General features: G+C 47.4%; 1 protein-coding gene across 1 annotated transcript; it reads right to left on the bottom strand.

Moving 5' to 3' along the window:
• Positions 1 to 2,083: 2,083 nt before the first annotated feature.
• On the bottom strand, positions 2,084 to 4,061 carry LOC119353838. Its single transcript, XM_037620526.1, has 4 exons — positions 3,816 to 4,061; positions 3,031 to 3,768; positions 2,781 to 2,924; positions 2,084 to 2,641 (listed from the first exon to the last, which is right to left on the bottom strand). Exons 1-4 carry the CDS (start codon positions 4,059 to 4,061, stop codon positions 2,276 to 2,278), a joined length of 1,494 nt encoding a protein of 497 aa, XP_037476423.1. The 3' UTR covers positions 2,084 to 2,275.
• Between the last annotated feature and the right edge of the window lie 14,319 nt (positions 4,062 to 18,380).

Genomic DNA, 18,380 nt, shown 5'->3' with positions numbered 1-18,380 from the left:
GGACAGTTCCATGGGTTCAAACTCATAACCTTTTCCACTTTCGCATCGCCAGCATTTGCAGAGTCGCAACAGAGAGTTCGCCTAAGTAGTTTGCCAACAGAAATTATCTCCACTACCATCTCAGCTACAAGATGCAACAGACAATGAAGTACTCCCTCTGTTCACTTTTGTAAGGCGTTTTAGACTCTAAAACATCTTACAGAAGTGAACAGAGGGAGTAACAAAGAACAAAAGGGGGGAAACTGAAGAAGAAGAACTGACGAATGAAGAATGAATCCTAAGATGCTACAAAATAACTTCACAAGCGGGAATGAAGACAGAAAATGAGGACTAAAGTAGTGAAGTGAAAGATGTAGAGAAACGGAAAGCTCTGAAGAAAAGAACTGAGAAACTGAATATAGATTGAAGAAAAGGGGCATATTAAAAACTGGGGAAGGGAAACTAAAGATGACAGACACTAAAGAAAGAAATAAGAAATTCTGCTTGGCATGGTCCTAAAAAACTAACTGCTCAAATGTAGCTCTCAAAATACTATTTATATGACTGAGAACTGCTTGACATGGTCCTAGAAAACAAACTGCTCGCTGTAGCTCTCGAAAATACTATGTAAACAACTAGATAACTTATAATCAAGTCAGCCTTCGAGCTTAATTAAGAATTTAAGACAGATAACCAAGGGACTGAAGAACTATTGTTCAAAGAAGTATTGTTATACAGAGAAAGAAATTTAATCCAATGACAATGTTGATGAATGACAATGTTGTTGAGTAGATGATAACTGAGAAATGGTGAAGGACAAGGCAAACTGAACTATAAATGATAACAAGGAAATGATGAATGATATGGCAATTAAGACTGGACAACAGAGAAAGAAAGACCAAGGATAATGACATGGGAAAGGTAGAAATCAAGCATCTTCTACAAAGCAACATCTTGCTAGGTTTTAGAAGGTACGCATGGGCGAGTATCAAGGTTCATGATGTTTGAGATCCATCCATAACTGGTCGACACAAAACTTGAGTAAACATCTTCTAGGCAAAAACATCAGACGCGAGAAAGAAATCATCATGAAAAAAGATAAATGAATTTCTGCATGACAAAACACCATAAAAAGATGGCAAAATACCGAAAAAATAAAAAATACTGAATATAGAACTCTTAGGTACTGAATACGCAAGAGAATCACATAGCTTAGGAGAGCATACAAATACTGATGTTTAAAACACAACTAGTACAATGACCCCTGGACAGATAGGACAGTTGCTACTTTCCCTCTAGTAGTTGAATCAACATCTAATGTGGAAACATATCAACACTTAATCTGTCAGACACTCTAACATAATATTTTGTCCTAAGCAATAGTTCTGAGAAAAAAGAAAAACATTTGCATTACCAATTTATAACGTCTGTTTTGCACTAACTAGCAGAAAATGACTCTGGTGGCTTGTAAAACAACCAGGATATCATATACCATAAGGGACTATGGCAGCAAAAACAATTGGATTCTAACATTTTCAGATAATGCCTGAGCATAAAGTGCTACAGAGAAAATTGTCAAGTTTTGCATACCAATTTACTGAAATGGCAGAATGATTAGATAAAATGAACCAAGCAATGAACCACGAGTTGCTCACTTCTGTTTACCACCCTATACTATTCTCTGAAAGTTATTCTTCATAAGGATCTCACTGCAGAAGAAAAGAAACTCTACTACCAAACTAGCTCTGAAAATAGTTTGGCCACCTGGCCTTAGCCATGCCCATGTTGTTCAAGTTACCATTACCTTAACATGTTGCAAACGTAACCAAATTAGCTTGCAAATAAGGATTCAAATAACACAACTGAAGAACCAGATAGGGCATAAATAGCTGCAATAATAATTGACTTGGCACACCTATGCAAATCAATCAGAACCAAAGATGGCACACTCTGAGAGCATCAATATCTTCTGCCTAGAGTAAATTGTCAAGCCTCATACGTATGGCAGCAATTGTGCAATGTAACGCCATACTCAGGAGCTCAAACCTAGCTAATGAAATCACAATTAACATGAGTAGAATAGGTGCTCTGCAATTACCGCAGAGGCGCAGAATGATAGTCATTTGCATCATTGAAGACGGTAGCACTAACTTCAACACTTAAGCTAATCATGTTTGTAGAAACAAGAGTCAGGCGGATCATTGAAAAGCTGAAAATAGTGCATGTCCATGCTATGACCACAGAACATAACAATTTCCAGAGCTAGTGACCATGAAATAAACAGGCACCTTTGACTTCAGTCGTTCGCGAAAGGGTCGCAAAGAGAAAAGTCGGATGCTTTCTTAAAGTTCCAAATGCTACCTCCTTGGGGGTTAATAGTGATTGTGGAGTCTGAACTGGCCCGTTTCATGGATCCCAGAGGCTTCACTTTGGAAAGCATATCCTCCATCAAAGTGAAACTTCCATTTGCCATCACTATCAACGCCTCCTCCAGCACCAACGCACTCTTAAAGAAAAACTTGAGGAAAGCAAGCTCACTTCGATCCCCTCGGAAATCATGGAAAACCAGCAGTTTGATGCACGAGCGGATGCATTTTATGGTACCAGACTCATTCAAGAACTCAAGGTTGTGCTTGACAGAGGGTTGACCAGTTTCTCCAGACTGTAAAATTAATTAAATTAGTGCACATGAAATTCATCATCTGTTAATGGATCATACAGCAACAACATCAATTGACAATAATGTGCATATAGTGTACGATGGTGCAAATGAATGCCAAAAGAAGCACCAGGGGCTTCACCATGATGTGGAGTGTCTCAACATTCGGAAAGCATCTGAGGACAGCCGGGATCATCTTGGCATAACTGCGGACTCCACAATGCACATCCAAAGCCAGGATCCTCACACTTGGTACCATGGTGCTTGGGCTCGCCTTTGTCCCAGCCTGCAATTGCAATCTCAATGCACTCAATCAATAGAAGAAAGATCACACATATGCATTCATCATTTATGTATGATGTATAGTAGAACGAATGGAAAAGATGAGGCACCTTGATGACAGTGTTGCCAAACTCTAGGACATGATTTTCTAAATCCAAGTACCCCAACGATTGCAACTTGGGGGCATGGCTGATCTTCACCTTGGTGCAGACCCCGTCTTTGGTCCAACCACCTGAAAGGATGAGTCGCTCCAGGCATGGGGCGTCCACCACAGCGATTTCCTCAAAGAAGGACAGGATGATCTTCACGCACCGGATGCTTTGGCTGACAAGGCGAAGGCCAAGATTGAAAATATTGCTTTCCACACAGAGCATCTCAAGCACGGGGCTCCTGTCGAGGATGAAGTCCAAATCCTTGCTCTCCATGAGGACGGTGCAGAGCCCAAGCTCACGGAGGTTAGGGAAAAAGGTGGTGCACTTGACGCCGGCCATGTCGGGAAACTTCCAGAGGCCGAGGTAGAGACACGTGAGGGTGGTCATGCCTAAGAACGTGGAGGGGAGAAAGAACGTGGAGCGGAGAAGGTAGCCGAGCGGCATTGGGTGGTTGACGAGGATGAGTTCCTCGATGCCCTTGTCAGCGAGGATCTGGAGCCAGCGCCTGAGCAGGCCATCGAACTCTTCCATGTAGTAGCTGGTGAGGTGGACGCAGCGGAAGGGACCCGGGTGTGCGGCGAGGATGCGGGAGACGGCAGAGGTGATGCGTCGCGCGTTGGCGCACACGACCGCGGTCCCTGCGTCTGCGGGGAGGATGTGGGAGTCGACGAGGACGAGCGGGTGGAGCGCCAGACCCTGCGCCAGCGTCGGGAGAGCGCGGCGGTGCGCACGGCTTCCTTGACTGGGAGGCGGGAGACGATGTTGCCGAGGAGCATGTCGGGGAGGCGCCTGATGCCGTCGACGGAGTCGTGGGGGAGGAGAGCGAAGAGGCGGCCATCGACGGAGACGGGCGGGTCTGGGAGGACGTTGCGGGTCCGGGAGAGCATGCGGGAGAAGAGGCCCTCCATCTCGTCCGGGTCATGGCGGCCGCGCCGGGACTTCACCTCGGCCGCGGGATCCATGGTAACGGGGGGCACCCGGGTGTCCATGGCCGTCGCCGGAAGCGCCGCGGTGGGGATGAGGGTTTGGAGCGGGGCGTGCTGTCTGTGCAGTGGAGCGGAGCAGGAGCGGCGGAAGAAAAGGGGAAATTGCTCCTTTAATTTTCCTTTTTCTTTTTTTGAGGGGTAGGGGGAAATGCTCCTGATCATTGAGAACAGGCCCAAATGTTGGAAACCCTCTCAAGGCCCACTTTCCATCTGTGAAGAAGAAGTATAAGGGCATCTTACGCTAAAAAAGAAGTATAAGGGCATCTCTAACGCTACCCGTAAATTTGCTATCCGTAAATTTGCTCCGGCATTAGTCTGCGGACACGGATGCGAGAGCCGTCCATCCAATGCCAGCTGCATACGTCCGCTTACATTTCAAACATTGTTTCAACTAACCGGATGAAATTCATGTAAACACGACGGATTTCATTAAAGTTCGGATAAAAAATAGCACAAATCATACGTAGCATGCAAATAAGTCTAGCACAATAATAAATTAAATTCAACGAGATTAATCATACATAAAAATTGTCGGAGCAGGGGAGAAGGATATTTTGCAGGTACCCAATGGAACGTTGAATGGAAAATATGTTGGCATGTCGAAGATGAGAGCTTTTAAGTACCTCAAAGATGCACTATGAGGTAAGACCAAACGACGGATTGAAAAAAATAATGTCTCACGGGCACGGAGGTCCTCATAAAATTAGTGGCACAAGCAATTCCGGTTTTCTCCATGTCTTGTTTTAAACTCCCCGAAGGTCTTTGTAAGCATCTTAATAAAATGATCAAACATTTTTGGTGGGGAGCAAGAATGGTGAACACGAGGTAAATTGAGTCTCTTGAAAAATAACCTACTACAAGATGCTCACTTCCGAATGCCGGGCAGAGATCGCGACCGAAGAGTGTCACGACACTCAAATTGCAGTGAAGCAGCAGGAGGTACCAAAGGAGGAGGAGGCGTTGGGCATGGAGTTTGAGCCCTACGGCTTTGGCATGGAGAAGACGGAGGCGAAGTTCCAACACGCCCAAGTCATGGAGGCAGCGGTGTTGTTCGAGGTGGAGCAAGCGGCCATCCTCGACTCGAACCAGTCTGATGAGAGGTGGCAGAAAACTACCACCGTATCCACCTCACCTACGAGAGAGGGAGTGGCTCTTTGTGGACCTCGATGATGAGGAAGAGGAGCTGGAGCTTCGCCCCATTGTCGATGACCACGAGTGAAAGGATCGATATGGTTGACTAGAGGGGGGTGAATAGGCAACTAACAATTTTTAGCTTTTCTTTAACAATTTAAACTTTGCATCAAAGTAGGTTGTCTAGATATGCAACTAGGTGAGCAACCTATATGATGCAACAAGGATAGGAACACAAGCAAGCAAGTGATATGAAACAAATAAGCTTGCACAAGTAAAGGCACGAGATAACCAAGAGTGGAGACGGTGGAGACGAGGATGTGTTGCCGAAGTTCCTTCCCTTTGAGAGGAAGTACGTCTCCGTTGGAGCGGTGTGGAGGCACAATGCTCCCCAAGAAGCCACTAGGGCCACTGTATTCTCCTCACGCCCTCAAACAATGCGAGATGCCGTGATTCTACTATTGGTGCCCTTGGAGGCGGTGACCGAACCTTTACAAATAAGGTTGGGGCAATCTCCACAACTCAATTGGAGGCTCCCAACGACACCATGAAGCTTCACCATAATGGACTATGGCTTCGCGGTGACCTCAACCATCTAGGATGCTCAAACACCCAAGAGTAATAAGATCCGCAAGGGATTAGTGGGGGTAATCAAATTTCTCTTGGTGGAAGTGTGGATCGAGGCCTTCTCAACCACTCCCGAACAAATCAACAAGTTTGATTGGCTAGGGAGTGAGATCGGGCAAAAATGGAGCTTAGAGCAATAATGGAGTTTAGGGTTGGAAGAGATGAGTCAACAGGGAAGAAGGGGACCCCTTATGTAGTGTAGGACAAAGATCCAACCGCTACCCACCTACCAGCCCGCGGCTAGCGGTACTACCGCGCCAGACCAGTGGTACTACCGCAGGGCCTCACGATACTACCGCTTGTTACCAAGCGGTACTACCGCACGACCATGCGGTACTACTGTACAGGCCTGCGGTACTGCCGCAACCCCAGCAACAGCAAGGTCAGATCTGACGTGCAGGAGCTGAGGGCGGTACTTCCGCGAGCGCGGTACTACCGCGCCTCCATGCGGTACTACCGCGAGGCAGAAATCCCCTAGCCAGGGGGGAGGAAACATCTGTGCCTACTTCCGCAAAGAAATGGAAGAAGCAAAAAGCCAACACAGTAGTACTGCCGAGGGGCGGTACTACTGCCTGACAACATAGCACGGTACTACCGCGGAGCGAAAGCGGTACTACCGCGGAGCGAAAGCGGTACTACCGCGGTAGGTGCGGATGTAAAAAATTACATCCGCCCCTACTACCGCGAAGGAGCGGTACTAGCCTGGTGGGCAGCGGTAGTGCAGCTCCAGGGGAGCGGTACTACCGTGGGCACCTGCGGTACTACCACGCCACCGCACGGTACTACCGCTGGTGCCTACGGTACTACCGCTCTCCTGGGAGCAGTACTACCGCGGCCCAACTCAGCAGCCAGAACCAGGGAGGCAAGAAAGCGGAGGAAGCTCCAAGGGAAAAGGAGGGGACAAGAAGGAGACATGTACGTGATGATTCCACCCAAACCTTTCCGACGCGGACCCCTTCTTAATAGTACGGCTTTCCTACGACTCAAATCCACCAAAAAGAAACGTAGAAAAGACGTTGTCTTCAACAGTCTTCGAGGGGCACCCAACCGTGTTGTGCCTAGCGATGAAATGTCTGGGATACTCAAGGCACACGATTAGTCCACAAACGCGTTGTCATCAATCACCAAAACACCTTGGGGATAAATATGCCCTTACAATCTCCCCCTTTTTGGTGGATTGATGACAATACGGGATTTGCACAAGGGAAATAATATTAAGCAACCGCAAACCCCTCCTCTCTAGAATATAGACGGGCCCCCCTAGATGTGTGCCACCTAGATGAGTGCTTTGGACTGCACGACACACATACTAGGATCAAAGCTCCCTCTATATTATAGAGACAAGGCATATCTAGTAATAGGAAGGCTATCACTAAACAAGATAGCACAAACATAAGTTAACTAAGATAGATGGAGTGCATATGTCTTACACCATATGTAGGATAGGTACGAAGGCACAAACCAAACAAAAGCAAACGAGGCAAATGAGGTCCAAACGACAATGCAAACAAACACACCAAGCACGACACAACGCAAATCCCTACACTCTCTCCCCCTTTGGCATCGAGACGCCAAAAAGGCAGAGAGGACACCTACACACACGGGGTGGCTCAGGCCGAGAAGTCGTCCCACTGCTCCTCGTCAGACTCAGCGGCGGGGATGGGCTCCTCGATGTCTTCCTTTGAACTGGTCCACTTGTATCCCTGCTTCGACATCCAGGCAGCCTCAGGCGTGATGACGTCCTCAAACCCGCCAGACACATCCTCTCCAAAGAGTCTCATAACCTTCTTGTCACGGTGGCGACTCTCCTTGTCTGCCACGTGAGCCCTGTACTGTCCCTTTGCCTGCATGCAGAAAAGAGTCTTCATCTTGTCCTTTAACTTTTTGGCCCACGATGGCTCAGAGGAGGGTGTGGTGGACCTAGCAGCATGGTCCTCAGCAATATTCTCAGCAGCAGCCTCCTTCTCACCAACAACCCTCCTAGCAGAAGAGGCCTCAGCACAGGTAGTGGTGTTGGCCCAGTTGGGCTTGACGCGGAGGCTGATGGACTCATGGCGAATCCAGTCTGGAGCAAGAAACTCATCACCAGGGTACATCTTCTCCCAAGTGGTGGAGAGCAGCAGAAACAGGTACGGTCCATAGATGGGTACCTTGCGAGTGAACACCGCAAACCGAAGCTCACACCACATGATGTGTGAGACATCAAGTGGCTGAGTCTGAGATGAACGTGCCTCTGCACACAGGAGCAACATATCCACTAGATAGGCATGAACCTTGTCCTTGTCGCTAATGCATGGGAACAGAGTGTTGCGGAAGATGCGATGCATGATATCCAGAAAGGAGTTCAGCACCCAAGTTGACTTGCCATTGGGAAGCACCTTTTCAACAAGGAAAGGCCGAAGCAGGTTCTTGTTGGCAGACTCAGAGTTGGCATGGGGGCGAACACCAACGGGGGTGTGAAGCCCGTCATCAGGAATGTGAAGCAGATCCATGAACTCCTTCCATGTAGCAGACAGCTGATGACCGTTGGTCATCCAGGTCATCCTCCGCTCATCCCCGAGATGAAAGTAAACTAAGGCAAAGAACTGACAGATAAGCTCAGGGTCATAGTCAAGGTGAAAGGAGATCACCGGCTCAATAGCAAACTGCTCCACCAAGTCCAGAGCCTCTCCAAAATAGTCACGAAACTTGTCCTTCCGCATGTGATTCATGTCTATCCACTTGACATCCACGAAGGTATTCTGCTTGTTCTTGATCACATCCAGATAGATGAGAGCCTGTTGCTTGGTCCAGAACAACTCGGTGCCTCTGAGGATAGCCCGAGGATTCACATAGGGATTGATCTTCCAGCACTCGACATACTCGGTGACTGAAATCTCGTCCATGCCCTTAGCAGGTTCCTTTTGCTTGCTGGCAGTGGTATTGACATTGCGCTTGGGGGCATTGGAGCCCTCTGGGGCTTCATCTTGGAGGTTGCGCAGACGCTTGGAGCCAGTGTCACGACTGGGATTGGAACGGCCAGAGCCCCCACCTGAGACACAAACCGCAAAACACCCACGACAAACAAGAGGGATCAATGCAAAGACCACAACAAAGCAAAAGAAACATGCAGAAAGCACACAAGATAATTGCCTAGAGAGAGATTTGACCCCTATGGTAGTACTGCCAAGTGCTGCGGAACTAAGATCGTAGTACCGCTCTTAGTCGCGGTAGTACCGTGTAAGGTCACGGTAGTACCGGGTCTAGGAGCGGTAGTACGAGCTTAGTGCCTCAGCAAGCGCGGTAGTACCGCGTCTGATGAGCGGTAGTACCGCACCTAGCACGGTAGTACCGCACCTGATGGGCGGTAGTACCGCACCGCGTCAGATCCGAACAAGTTCAAATACGAGAAAAGCCCGCAAAACCGCGGCGGTACTATGGTTGGACAAATCTACCACAAGACAACATATCAAGTATGATTCCTACGCAACACGACTCTCCTACATCCTACTCTTGCATAGATTTGGCCTAAAATCTCAAGAACAACAAGCATCTCCCCAAAAACCTAGAAGCGAGAGAACAACCAAGAAAAAGAGGGACTTGGGGAAAAACCTTGGTCCATGGCAAGAGGAAGTGGTGGGGAACGATCCCACCGGTCGGAATCCGAGGAGAGTGGCCGGAGACGGAGATCCGGCGAGGACCTCCGGCGCCGTTCTTGAGCAAGAGAGAGAGAGAGAGACATGGGGATAGGGACGAGTGAATGGGTATGGGGAGTTGGAACTCCCCTGCCCGAGTCATAACCCCCATGCTCCCTCGACGGCGCGGTAGTACCGTGCCTCATCGCGGTAGTACCGCTCGGTAGAAGTACCGCACCTGAGTGGTAGTACCGCGCTATGGCGTGGTAGTACCGTGCCTCTCAAAGCGGTAGTACCGCGGCAAGCCGCGGTAGTACTGTGGGCTCAAGAAGATGCACGTTTCAAGCACACAAAAAACGAGGTCTTTGCATGAACACTCCGAGGCAACACGACACCACAAGACTACGCTACACACAAAGGCGGAAAGGCAAACGACAAAACGAAACAACCACGTGACACCACCTCTCCAAAGAGAGGGCGGTGCCCGTAGCCACCTATGTTTGAGTCAATTGGTATGGCACCGCGAAGAATTATCCTTGGGTCCATGACCAAAACTCGTCTTTGACGCACAAGTACCATCAAACATGGCTAATGTGAAAGACTTGATCAATTTATGCATAATGGGGGGAGGGAGAGTTCATTGAGAGAACAACACTCCCCCTATGTCCATGCCTACATATAAACAAGACAATACGTTGAGTATGGTGGGGTGTGCAAGGGTTCAAGCAACATTGCTCGAATCAATGATATTTAGCTCATGCCTTAACTCGCGAAATCTTGCTTCATCCAAGGGCTTTGTGAAAATATCTGCAAGGTTATCATGAGTGTTGACATAGTTGAGCTCGATCTCTGCTCGCCTAATGTGATCCCGGATGAAGTGATACCGGATCTCAATATGCTTCGTCTTGAAGTGTTGCACCGGGTTGAGAGAGATCTTGATGGCACTTTCATTGTCACATCAAAGAGGCACTTTGTCACAAATGACACCGTAATACTTTAAAGTTTGCCTCATCCATAAGAGTTGTGCACAACAACTACCGGCCACCACATACTCCTCTTCGGTGGACGAGAGAGACACACAACTTTGCTTTTTGGAAGACCAACTTACCAAAGAGCAACCAAGGAATTGGCACCCTCCGGAAGTGGACTTCCTATCTACTTTGTCTCCCGCCCAGTCGGAATCCGAATACCCTACAAGCTTGAAGTTTGCTCCTCTTGGGTACCATAAGCCAAAGTTTGGGGTATGAGCCAAATATCGAAAGATTTGTTTGACCGCCACATAGTGACTTTCCTTAGGTGCGGCTTGAAACCGTGCACAAATTCCCACACTCAACATGATATCAGGTCTAGATGCACAAAGGTAGAGCAAGGAGCCTATCATGGAGCGATATACCTTTTGATCCACCGCTTTACCATTGGGATCAATGTCAAGTTGGCACTTGGTGGGAATTGGAGTGGAAGCCGGCTTGACATCACTTATCTTGAATCTCTTGAGAATGTCTTGAGTATATTTGGCTTGGTGGATGAAGGTTCCCTCTCTTCTTTGCTTCACTTCGAACACTAGAAAGAACTTCAACTCTCCCATGGAAGACATCTCAAACTTTGAGGTCATGAGAGCGGCAAATTCCTCATTGAAAGCTTTGTTAGGGGAACCAAAGATAATATCATCAACATATAATTGGCACACAAACAACTCCCCTTTGACCTTCTTAGTAAAAAGAGTGGGGTCGATTAGCCCAACTTCAAAACCACGGTCTTGTAACAACTCGGTAAGGTGGTCATACCACGCACGTGGGGCTTGTTTAAGGCCATAGAGTGCCTTATCGAGTTGATACACATGATCGGGAAAGTAGGGATCCTCGAACCCGGGGGGTTGTTTGACATAGACCAATTCATTAATGGGACCATTAAGAAAAGCACTCTTCACATCCATTTGTTGTAACTTAAAGTTATGATGAGAGGCATATACAATCAACATGCAAATGGATTCAAGACGAGCAACGGGAGCAAAGGTTTCACCGTAGTCGATACCCTCGACTTGGGAGTAGCCTTGTGCTACCAAACGAGCCTTGTTGCGAATGATAATCCCATGGGCATCTTGCTTGTTCTTAAATATCCACTTGGTTCCAATGACATTGTGGTTCCCCATCGGTCTTGGCACCAATCTCCACACTTTGTTGCGCTCGAAGTTGTTGAGTTCTTCATGCATGGCATTGGGCCAATCCGGATCTTCGAGCGCCTCATAGACCTTGTGGGGTTAGACACAAGAGACAAACGCGTGAGGCTCACAAGAGTTTGCTAATTGTCTACGATTGCTTACCCCCTTTCTTAAGCTTCCAAGCACATTCGTCATGAGATGATCCTTGGTGGAGAGCTTGGAAGCAACCTTGGCGGCAAGACGCTCCAATTCCTCCTCGGGGGTGAGACGAGGAGTGGTCACTTGATCATATTGAGCATCGTCTTGAGCTTGTTCTTGGTCTTGAACTTGCTCGGAGGAGAGAGCTTGACCTTGGGCATCACTTGATGTGTCAACACCGTCTTGAGCATGATCTTGCCCTTGGTCATGTTCTTGAGGATGAGGGCCTTCATGTTGTTCTTCGGAAGCATGTGTGCCTTGGGTTGGTGATGGCTCCACTTGAGTGGAGCATTGTCCTTCTCCTTCGGCCACAAGGGGTTCCTCAATGGGTAGGATAAAGCCAACACCCATTCTTCTTATGGCTTGAGGAGGAATTTCATCACCTACATCACAAGTGCCACTTTGCTCCACTTGGGAGCCGTTATTCTCATCAAACTCCACGTTACACGTCTCCTCAATAAGTCCCGTGGATTTATTGAGGACACGGTAAGAATGAGAGTTTGTAGCATAACCAACAAATATGCCCTCATAAGCTCTAGCCTCAAATTTAGACAACCGAACACCTTTCTTGAGAATGAAACACTTACACCCGAATACCCAAAAGTACTTGAGGTTGGGTTTGTTACCGGTGAGGATCTCATATGGAGTCTTGTTCAAGCCCTTGCGGAGGTAGAGCCGATTGGATGCATGACATGCGGTGTTGATGGCTTTGGCCCAAAAGTTGTACGGAGACTTGAACTCCGCCATCATGGTCCTTGCCGCATCCATCAACGTCTGGTTCTTCCTCTCCGCAACACCGTTTTGTTGAGGGGTTTAAGGTGTGGAATATTGATGCTTGATCCCCTCATCATTAAGAAACTCATCCAAGGTGTAGTTTCTTGAACTCGGTGCCGTTGTCACTTCTTATTGTCAAGATCTTTGCATTGTGTTGACGTTGTGCTTCATTTGCAAAGTCAATGACGGTTTGTTGGGTCTCGCTCTTCCTCTTGAAGAAATACACCCACGTGTATCTTGAGTAGTCATCCACAATCACCAAGCAATACTTCCTACCCCCAAGACTATCGAAGGATGGAGGCCCAAAGAGATCCATGTGAAGGAGCTCCAAAGGCCTCTTTGAGTAAATGATAGTTGTGGGAGGGTGAGCCTTCTCATGTAGCTTTCCTTCGATACAAGCACTACAAGCACGATCTTTAGCAAAACTAACATTCATTAGTCCACGGACATGGTCCCCCTTGAGAAGACTTTGCAAATATCTCATATTGACATGGGCTAGATGGCGATGCCAAAGCCATCCCACATCAACTTTAGCCATTAGGCATGTCGCGGTCTTAGTGGGTCGCTCTGAAAAGTTAATCACATATAGACCATTCTCGACATGCCCAACAAAGGCTACTTTAAGAGTCTTGCTCCACAAGAGGGCCACGGTATCGATATCAAAGAAAGTGGCAAAGCCCATGATTGCAAGTTGACGAACGGAAAGTAAATTGTATGCAAGGGACTCAACAAGCATGACCTTCTCGATCGTGAGATCATGAGAGATGACCACCTTGCCAAGTCCCAATACCTTAGAGGATGAGGCGTCACCCCACTCGACATTGGTGGGCATAGATGGAATCTTGTGCACGTCCACCACCAAGTCCTTGCTTCCGGTCATATGATTTGTAGCTCTGCTATCGAGCAACCATGATCCCCCACCGGAAGCAAACACCTAAAAGAGATTAATGCTTGGTTTTAGGTACCCATTTTGTAATGGGTCCTTTGATGTTAGTAACAAGGGTCTTTGGAACCCAAATAGACCATTCAATGTATTCATGAGGAGAACCAACGAATTTGGCATATACATGCCCATCACTAGCACGGCATAACACATAAGAAGGATTAAAGTCGCCGGCTTTGATGCAAGGAGTGGCATTGCCCTTTTTGAAAACGCCACCCTTCGCATTGTTATTCTTCTTCTCCTCGGAGGCACTCTCTCCCTCCTTCACAAAGGTTTGCATGAGAGGAGGAGGTCATTTGGTCTTGTCATTCTTCTTCTTGTTCTTGGAGTCGGGCACGTACCCAACCCCTTCCTTGGCCACAACTCCCTTTTGGTTGATCAAGAGGTTGTTGAGGTTCTTCTTGCCTTGTATGCAAGTCGCAAGACCTCTCTCAAGTTGCCCCTTTAGCTTAGCGTTCTCCTCAACGAGATGCACATGCTCACAACACGGGTTAGTAGCATTTGCATTATCAATTAACATCATACGAGGAAAAGTGGCTTTTTCCTTGGTTAGCTTTACTTGAAGTTGATCATGAGACTCTTTGAGGCTAGTATGAGCACCCTTCAAGACCTTGTGAGCCTTGTCAAGTAGATTAAACTCCTCTTCGAGTCTAGCAAGATCAACCTCAAGTTCGGCCTTCTCAGAGTTTAGCACATGAGAAACAATGAAGACATGATCATAATCTTTCTTTAACTTAGCATGATCAACGTTGTGTGACTCCTCAAGAGCCAAACGAAGACCACCCTCTTCCTCAAGAGCATTGGAAAGATCCGAAATCTCATTGGCATAGTCACGACTATGCCCTTCCATCTTAGTGATGGTGTCTTCGTGAGCCTCGATCATGTCATTGGCTTCACCAAGTTGTTCCAAGAGCAACAAAGTGCTTCTTGGATTTTCCCTTAAGTTTGCCCATAAAGGCCTCAAACTCATTTGCCTCCACATTAGCTCCCTCAAGTTCACTAAAGCTATCCGTCGGAGAAGGATGATTAATGATGGTAGTTTTGATGTTGGGGCTTACCTTGTTGGTGGCTTTAGCTTGGCGGTGATGCTCTCATTGTGTGAGTCGAAGAGAGACACCCATGGAGTCGTCGCAATGGCAACGAAGGCCATGGCAACCGACTCATCACCTTCATCATCGTCATCATCCTCATTGTACTCTTCTTGTACCACCAATGCCTTGGGAGGAGTCTTCTTGGTGAAGTTGCTCTTGTTGGGGAACGACTTGGCCTTGTCCTTTCGGATGAGCTTTCCACCATTGTCTTCCCTCTTCTCATACGGGCACTCCGCAACAAAATGACTCATGTTGCCACAATTTTAGCAAGTCCTTACACGTTGCTTGCTCTTCGTGCCACTTGAGTTGTTCTTGTTAAAGTTTGGCCTCGAGTTTTTCTTGCTCCAAAATTGCCTTGAAGCGAGTGCCATGTGTTCATGATATGCATACTATGTATCCTCGGGGTTGCTCTCCTCTTCTTCCTCTTCTTATTCTTCAATGGAGAGCTTGGCCTTCAATGCAAGGTTGGGCTTCTTTGCCCTTTGAGAACGAAGCACCGCATTGTCGGCGGTCTTGTCCAAAATGTTCATGGCCACAAACTCATCCAACACTTAGCTTGAGGTCAAAGTGTGGAAGTCCGGTCTTTGATGAATGACGAAGGACATGGCCTTGTGGTAGGCCATCATTGCCTTGAGGAATTTGCGCTTGATCCAATTGTCATCCATGTCCTTTCTCCCGTGATCTCGGAGTGAGACCGTGAGTTTGGTTACTCTCCGATAAAGGTCACGAGGTTCTTCATCTTCTTTCATTGCAAACTCATCGGCCTCATCTTGCACCACTTCATAGTTGGAGCGTTGAATGCTTGCGCTTCCCCAGTAGAGGGAGACAACACAAATCCATGCATCTCTGGCCAAGGCGAAGGGCCGAAGATGAGGTAGGTCTTCTGGTGGGATTGTTGGAAATATGCCCTAGAGGCAATAATAAATTAGTTATTATTATATATTTCATTGTTCATGATAATCATTTATTATCCATGCTAGAATTGTATTGATAGGAAACTCAGATACATGTGTGGATAAATAGACAACACCATGTCCCTAGTAAGCCTCTTGTTGACTAGCTCGTTGATCAATAGATGGTTACGGTTTCCTGACCATGGACATTGGATGTCGTTGATAACGGGATCACATCATTAGGAGAATGATGTGATGGACAATACCCAATCCTAAGCCTAGCACAAGATTGTGTAGTTCGTTTGCTAAAGCTTTTCTAATGTCAAGTATCATTTCCTTAGACCTTGAGATTGTGCAACTCCCGGATACCGTAGGAGTGCTTTGGGTGTGCCAAACGTCACAACGTAACTAGGTGGCTATAAAAGTACACTACAGGTATCTTCAAAAGTGTTTGTTGGGTTGGCATGAATCGAGACTGGGATTTGTCACTCCGTGTAAATGGAGAGGTATCTCTGGGCCCACTCGGTAGGACATCATCATAATGTGCACAATGTGACCAAGGAGTTGATCACGGGATGATGTGTTACGGAACGAGTAAAGAGACTTGCCGGTAACGAGATTGAACAAGGTATCAGGATACCGACGATCGAATCTCGGGCAAGTACAATACCACTTGACAAAGGGAATTGAATACGGGATTGATTGAATCCTCGACATCGTGGTTCATCCGATGAGATCATCGTGGAACATGTGGGAGCCAACATGGGTATCCAGATCCCGTTGTTGGTTATTGGCCGGAGAGTTGTCTCGGTCATGTCTGCATGGTTCCCGAACCCGTAGGGTCTACAGACTTAAGGTTCGATGACGCTAGGGTTATTAGGAAGACTTGTATGTGATTACCGAATGTTGTTCGGAGTCACGGATGAGATCCCGGACATCATGAGGAGTTCCGGAATGGTCCGGAGGTAAAGATTTATATATGGAAAGTTGTTGTTCGGGTTTCGGGAAAAGTTCGGTTTTTTCCGGTATTGTACCGGGAAGCTTCCGGAAGGTTCAGGAGGATTCCGGAGGGGTCCGGAGGTCCGGAAAATGTTCCACCACGTCCAATACAGCAGCATGGGCTGTAGGGGGGCGCCCTAACCTTAATGGGCCAAGGGCACCAGCCCCCCCAAGGCCCATGCGCATGGGAGAAGGAAAACCCTAAGGGGGAGGGCCTCCACTTGACTTGGGAGGCACTCCTCCCCCCCTTGGCCGCCGCCCCAACCCTAGATGAGATCTAGGGGGGCCGCCCCCCTCTCTTCCCACCTATAAATAGTGGAGGGGTGGGAGGGCGGCCACACCCTTGAACCTGGCGCAGCCCCTCCCTCCAATACCTCTCCTCCTCCGCGTGAGCTTGGCGAAGCCCTGCCGGAGAACTGCCACTCCATCACCACCACGCCATCGTGCTGCTGTTGGACTCTCTTCCTCAACCTCTCCCTCCTCCTTGCTGGAACAAGGCATGGGAGACGTCTCCGTTCCGTACATGTGTTGAACGCGGAGGTGCCGTCCGTTCGGCGCTAGGATCATCGGTGATTTGGATCACGACGAGTACGACTCCATCAATCCCGTTCACTTGAACGCTTCCGCTTAGCGATCTACAAGGGTATGTAGATGCACTCGCCTTCCCCTTGTTGCTAGATTACTCCATAGATTGATCTTGGTGATGTGTAGAAAATTTTAAATTTCTGCTACGATCCCCAACAGTGGTATCAGAGCCAGGTTTATGCGTAGTTTTTATGCACGAGTAAAACATAAAGCAGTTGTGGGCGTCGATATTGTCAATTTACTTGCCGTTACTAGTCTTATCTTGATTCGGCAGCATCGTGGGATGAAGCGGCCCGGACCGACCTTACACGTATGCTTACGTGAGACTGGTTCCACCGACTGACATGCACTAGTTGCATAAGGTGGCTAGCGGGTGTCTGTCTCTTCCACTTTAGTCGGATCGGATTCGATGAAAAGGGTCCTTATGAAGGATAAATAGAAATTGGCATATCACATTGTGGTTTTCGCGTAGGTAAGAAACGTTCTTGCTAGAAACCTATAGCAGCCACGTAAAAACTTGCAACAACAATTAGAGGACGTCTAACTTGTTTTTGCAGCATATGCCTTGTGATATGATATGGCCAAAAAAATGTGATGAATGATATATGTGATGTATGAGATTGATCATGTTCTTGTAATAGAAATCACGACTTGCATGTCGATGAGTATGACAACCGGTAGGAGCCATAGGAGTTGTCTTAATTTATTTATGACCTGCGTGTCAACATAAATGTCATGTAATTACTTTACTTTATTGCTAAAGCGTTAGCCATAGTAGTAGAAGTAATAGATGACGAGACAACTTCAAGAAGACACGATGATGGAGATCATGGTGTCATGCCGGTGACAACAATGATCATGGAGCCCCGAAGATGGAGATCAAAAGGAGCAAATGATATTGGCCATATCATGTCACTATTTGATTGCATGTGATGTTTATCATGTTTTACATCTTATTTGCTTAGAACGACGGTAGCTTAAATAAGATGACCCCTCACTAAAATTTCAAGAAAAGTGTTCCCCCTAACTGTGCACCATTGCGAAGGTTCGTTGTTTCGAAGCACCATGTGATGAGCGGGTGTGATAGATTCTAACGTTCAAATACAACGGGTGTTGACGAGCCTAGCATGTACAGACATGGCCTCGGGACACATGTGAAACACTTAGGTTGACTTGACGAGCCTAGCATGTACAGACATGGCCTTGGAACATGGAAGACCGAAAGGTCGAACATGAGTCGTATAGAAGATACGATCAACATGAGATGTTCACCGTTGATGACTAGTCCGTCTCACGTGATGATCGGACA

This window comes from Triticum dicoccoides, chromosome 1A, assembly GCF_002162155.2.
Source record: "Triticum dicoccoides isolate Atlit2015 ecotype Zavitan chromosome 1A, WEW_v2.0, whole genome shotgun sequence".
Classification (NCBI taxonomy): domain Eukaryota; kingdom Viridiplantae; phylum Streptophyta; class Magnoliopsida; order Poales; family Poaceae; genus Triticum; species Triticum dicoccoides.
Note: the sequence above shows the minus strand (reverse complement) of the source record. Positions and strands in the feature narration are given on the sequence as shown.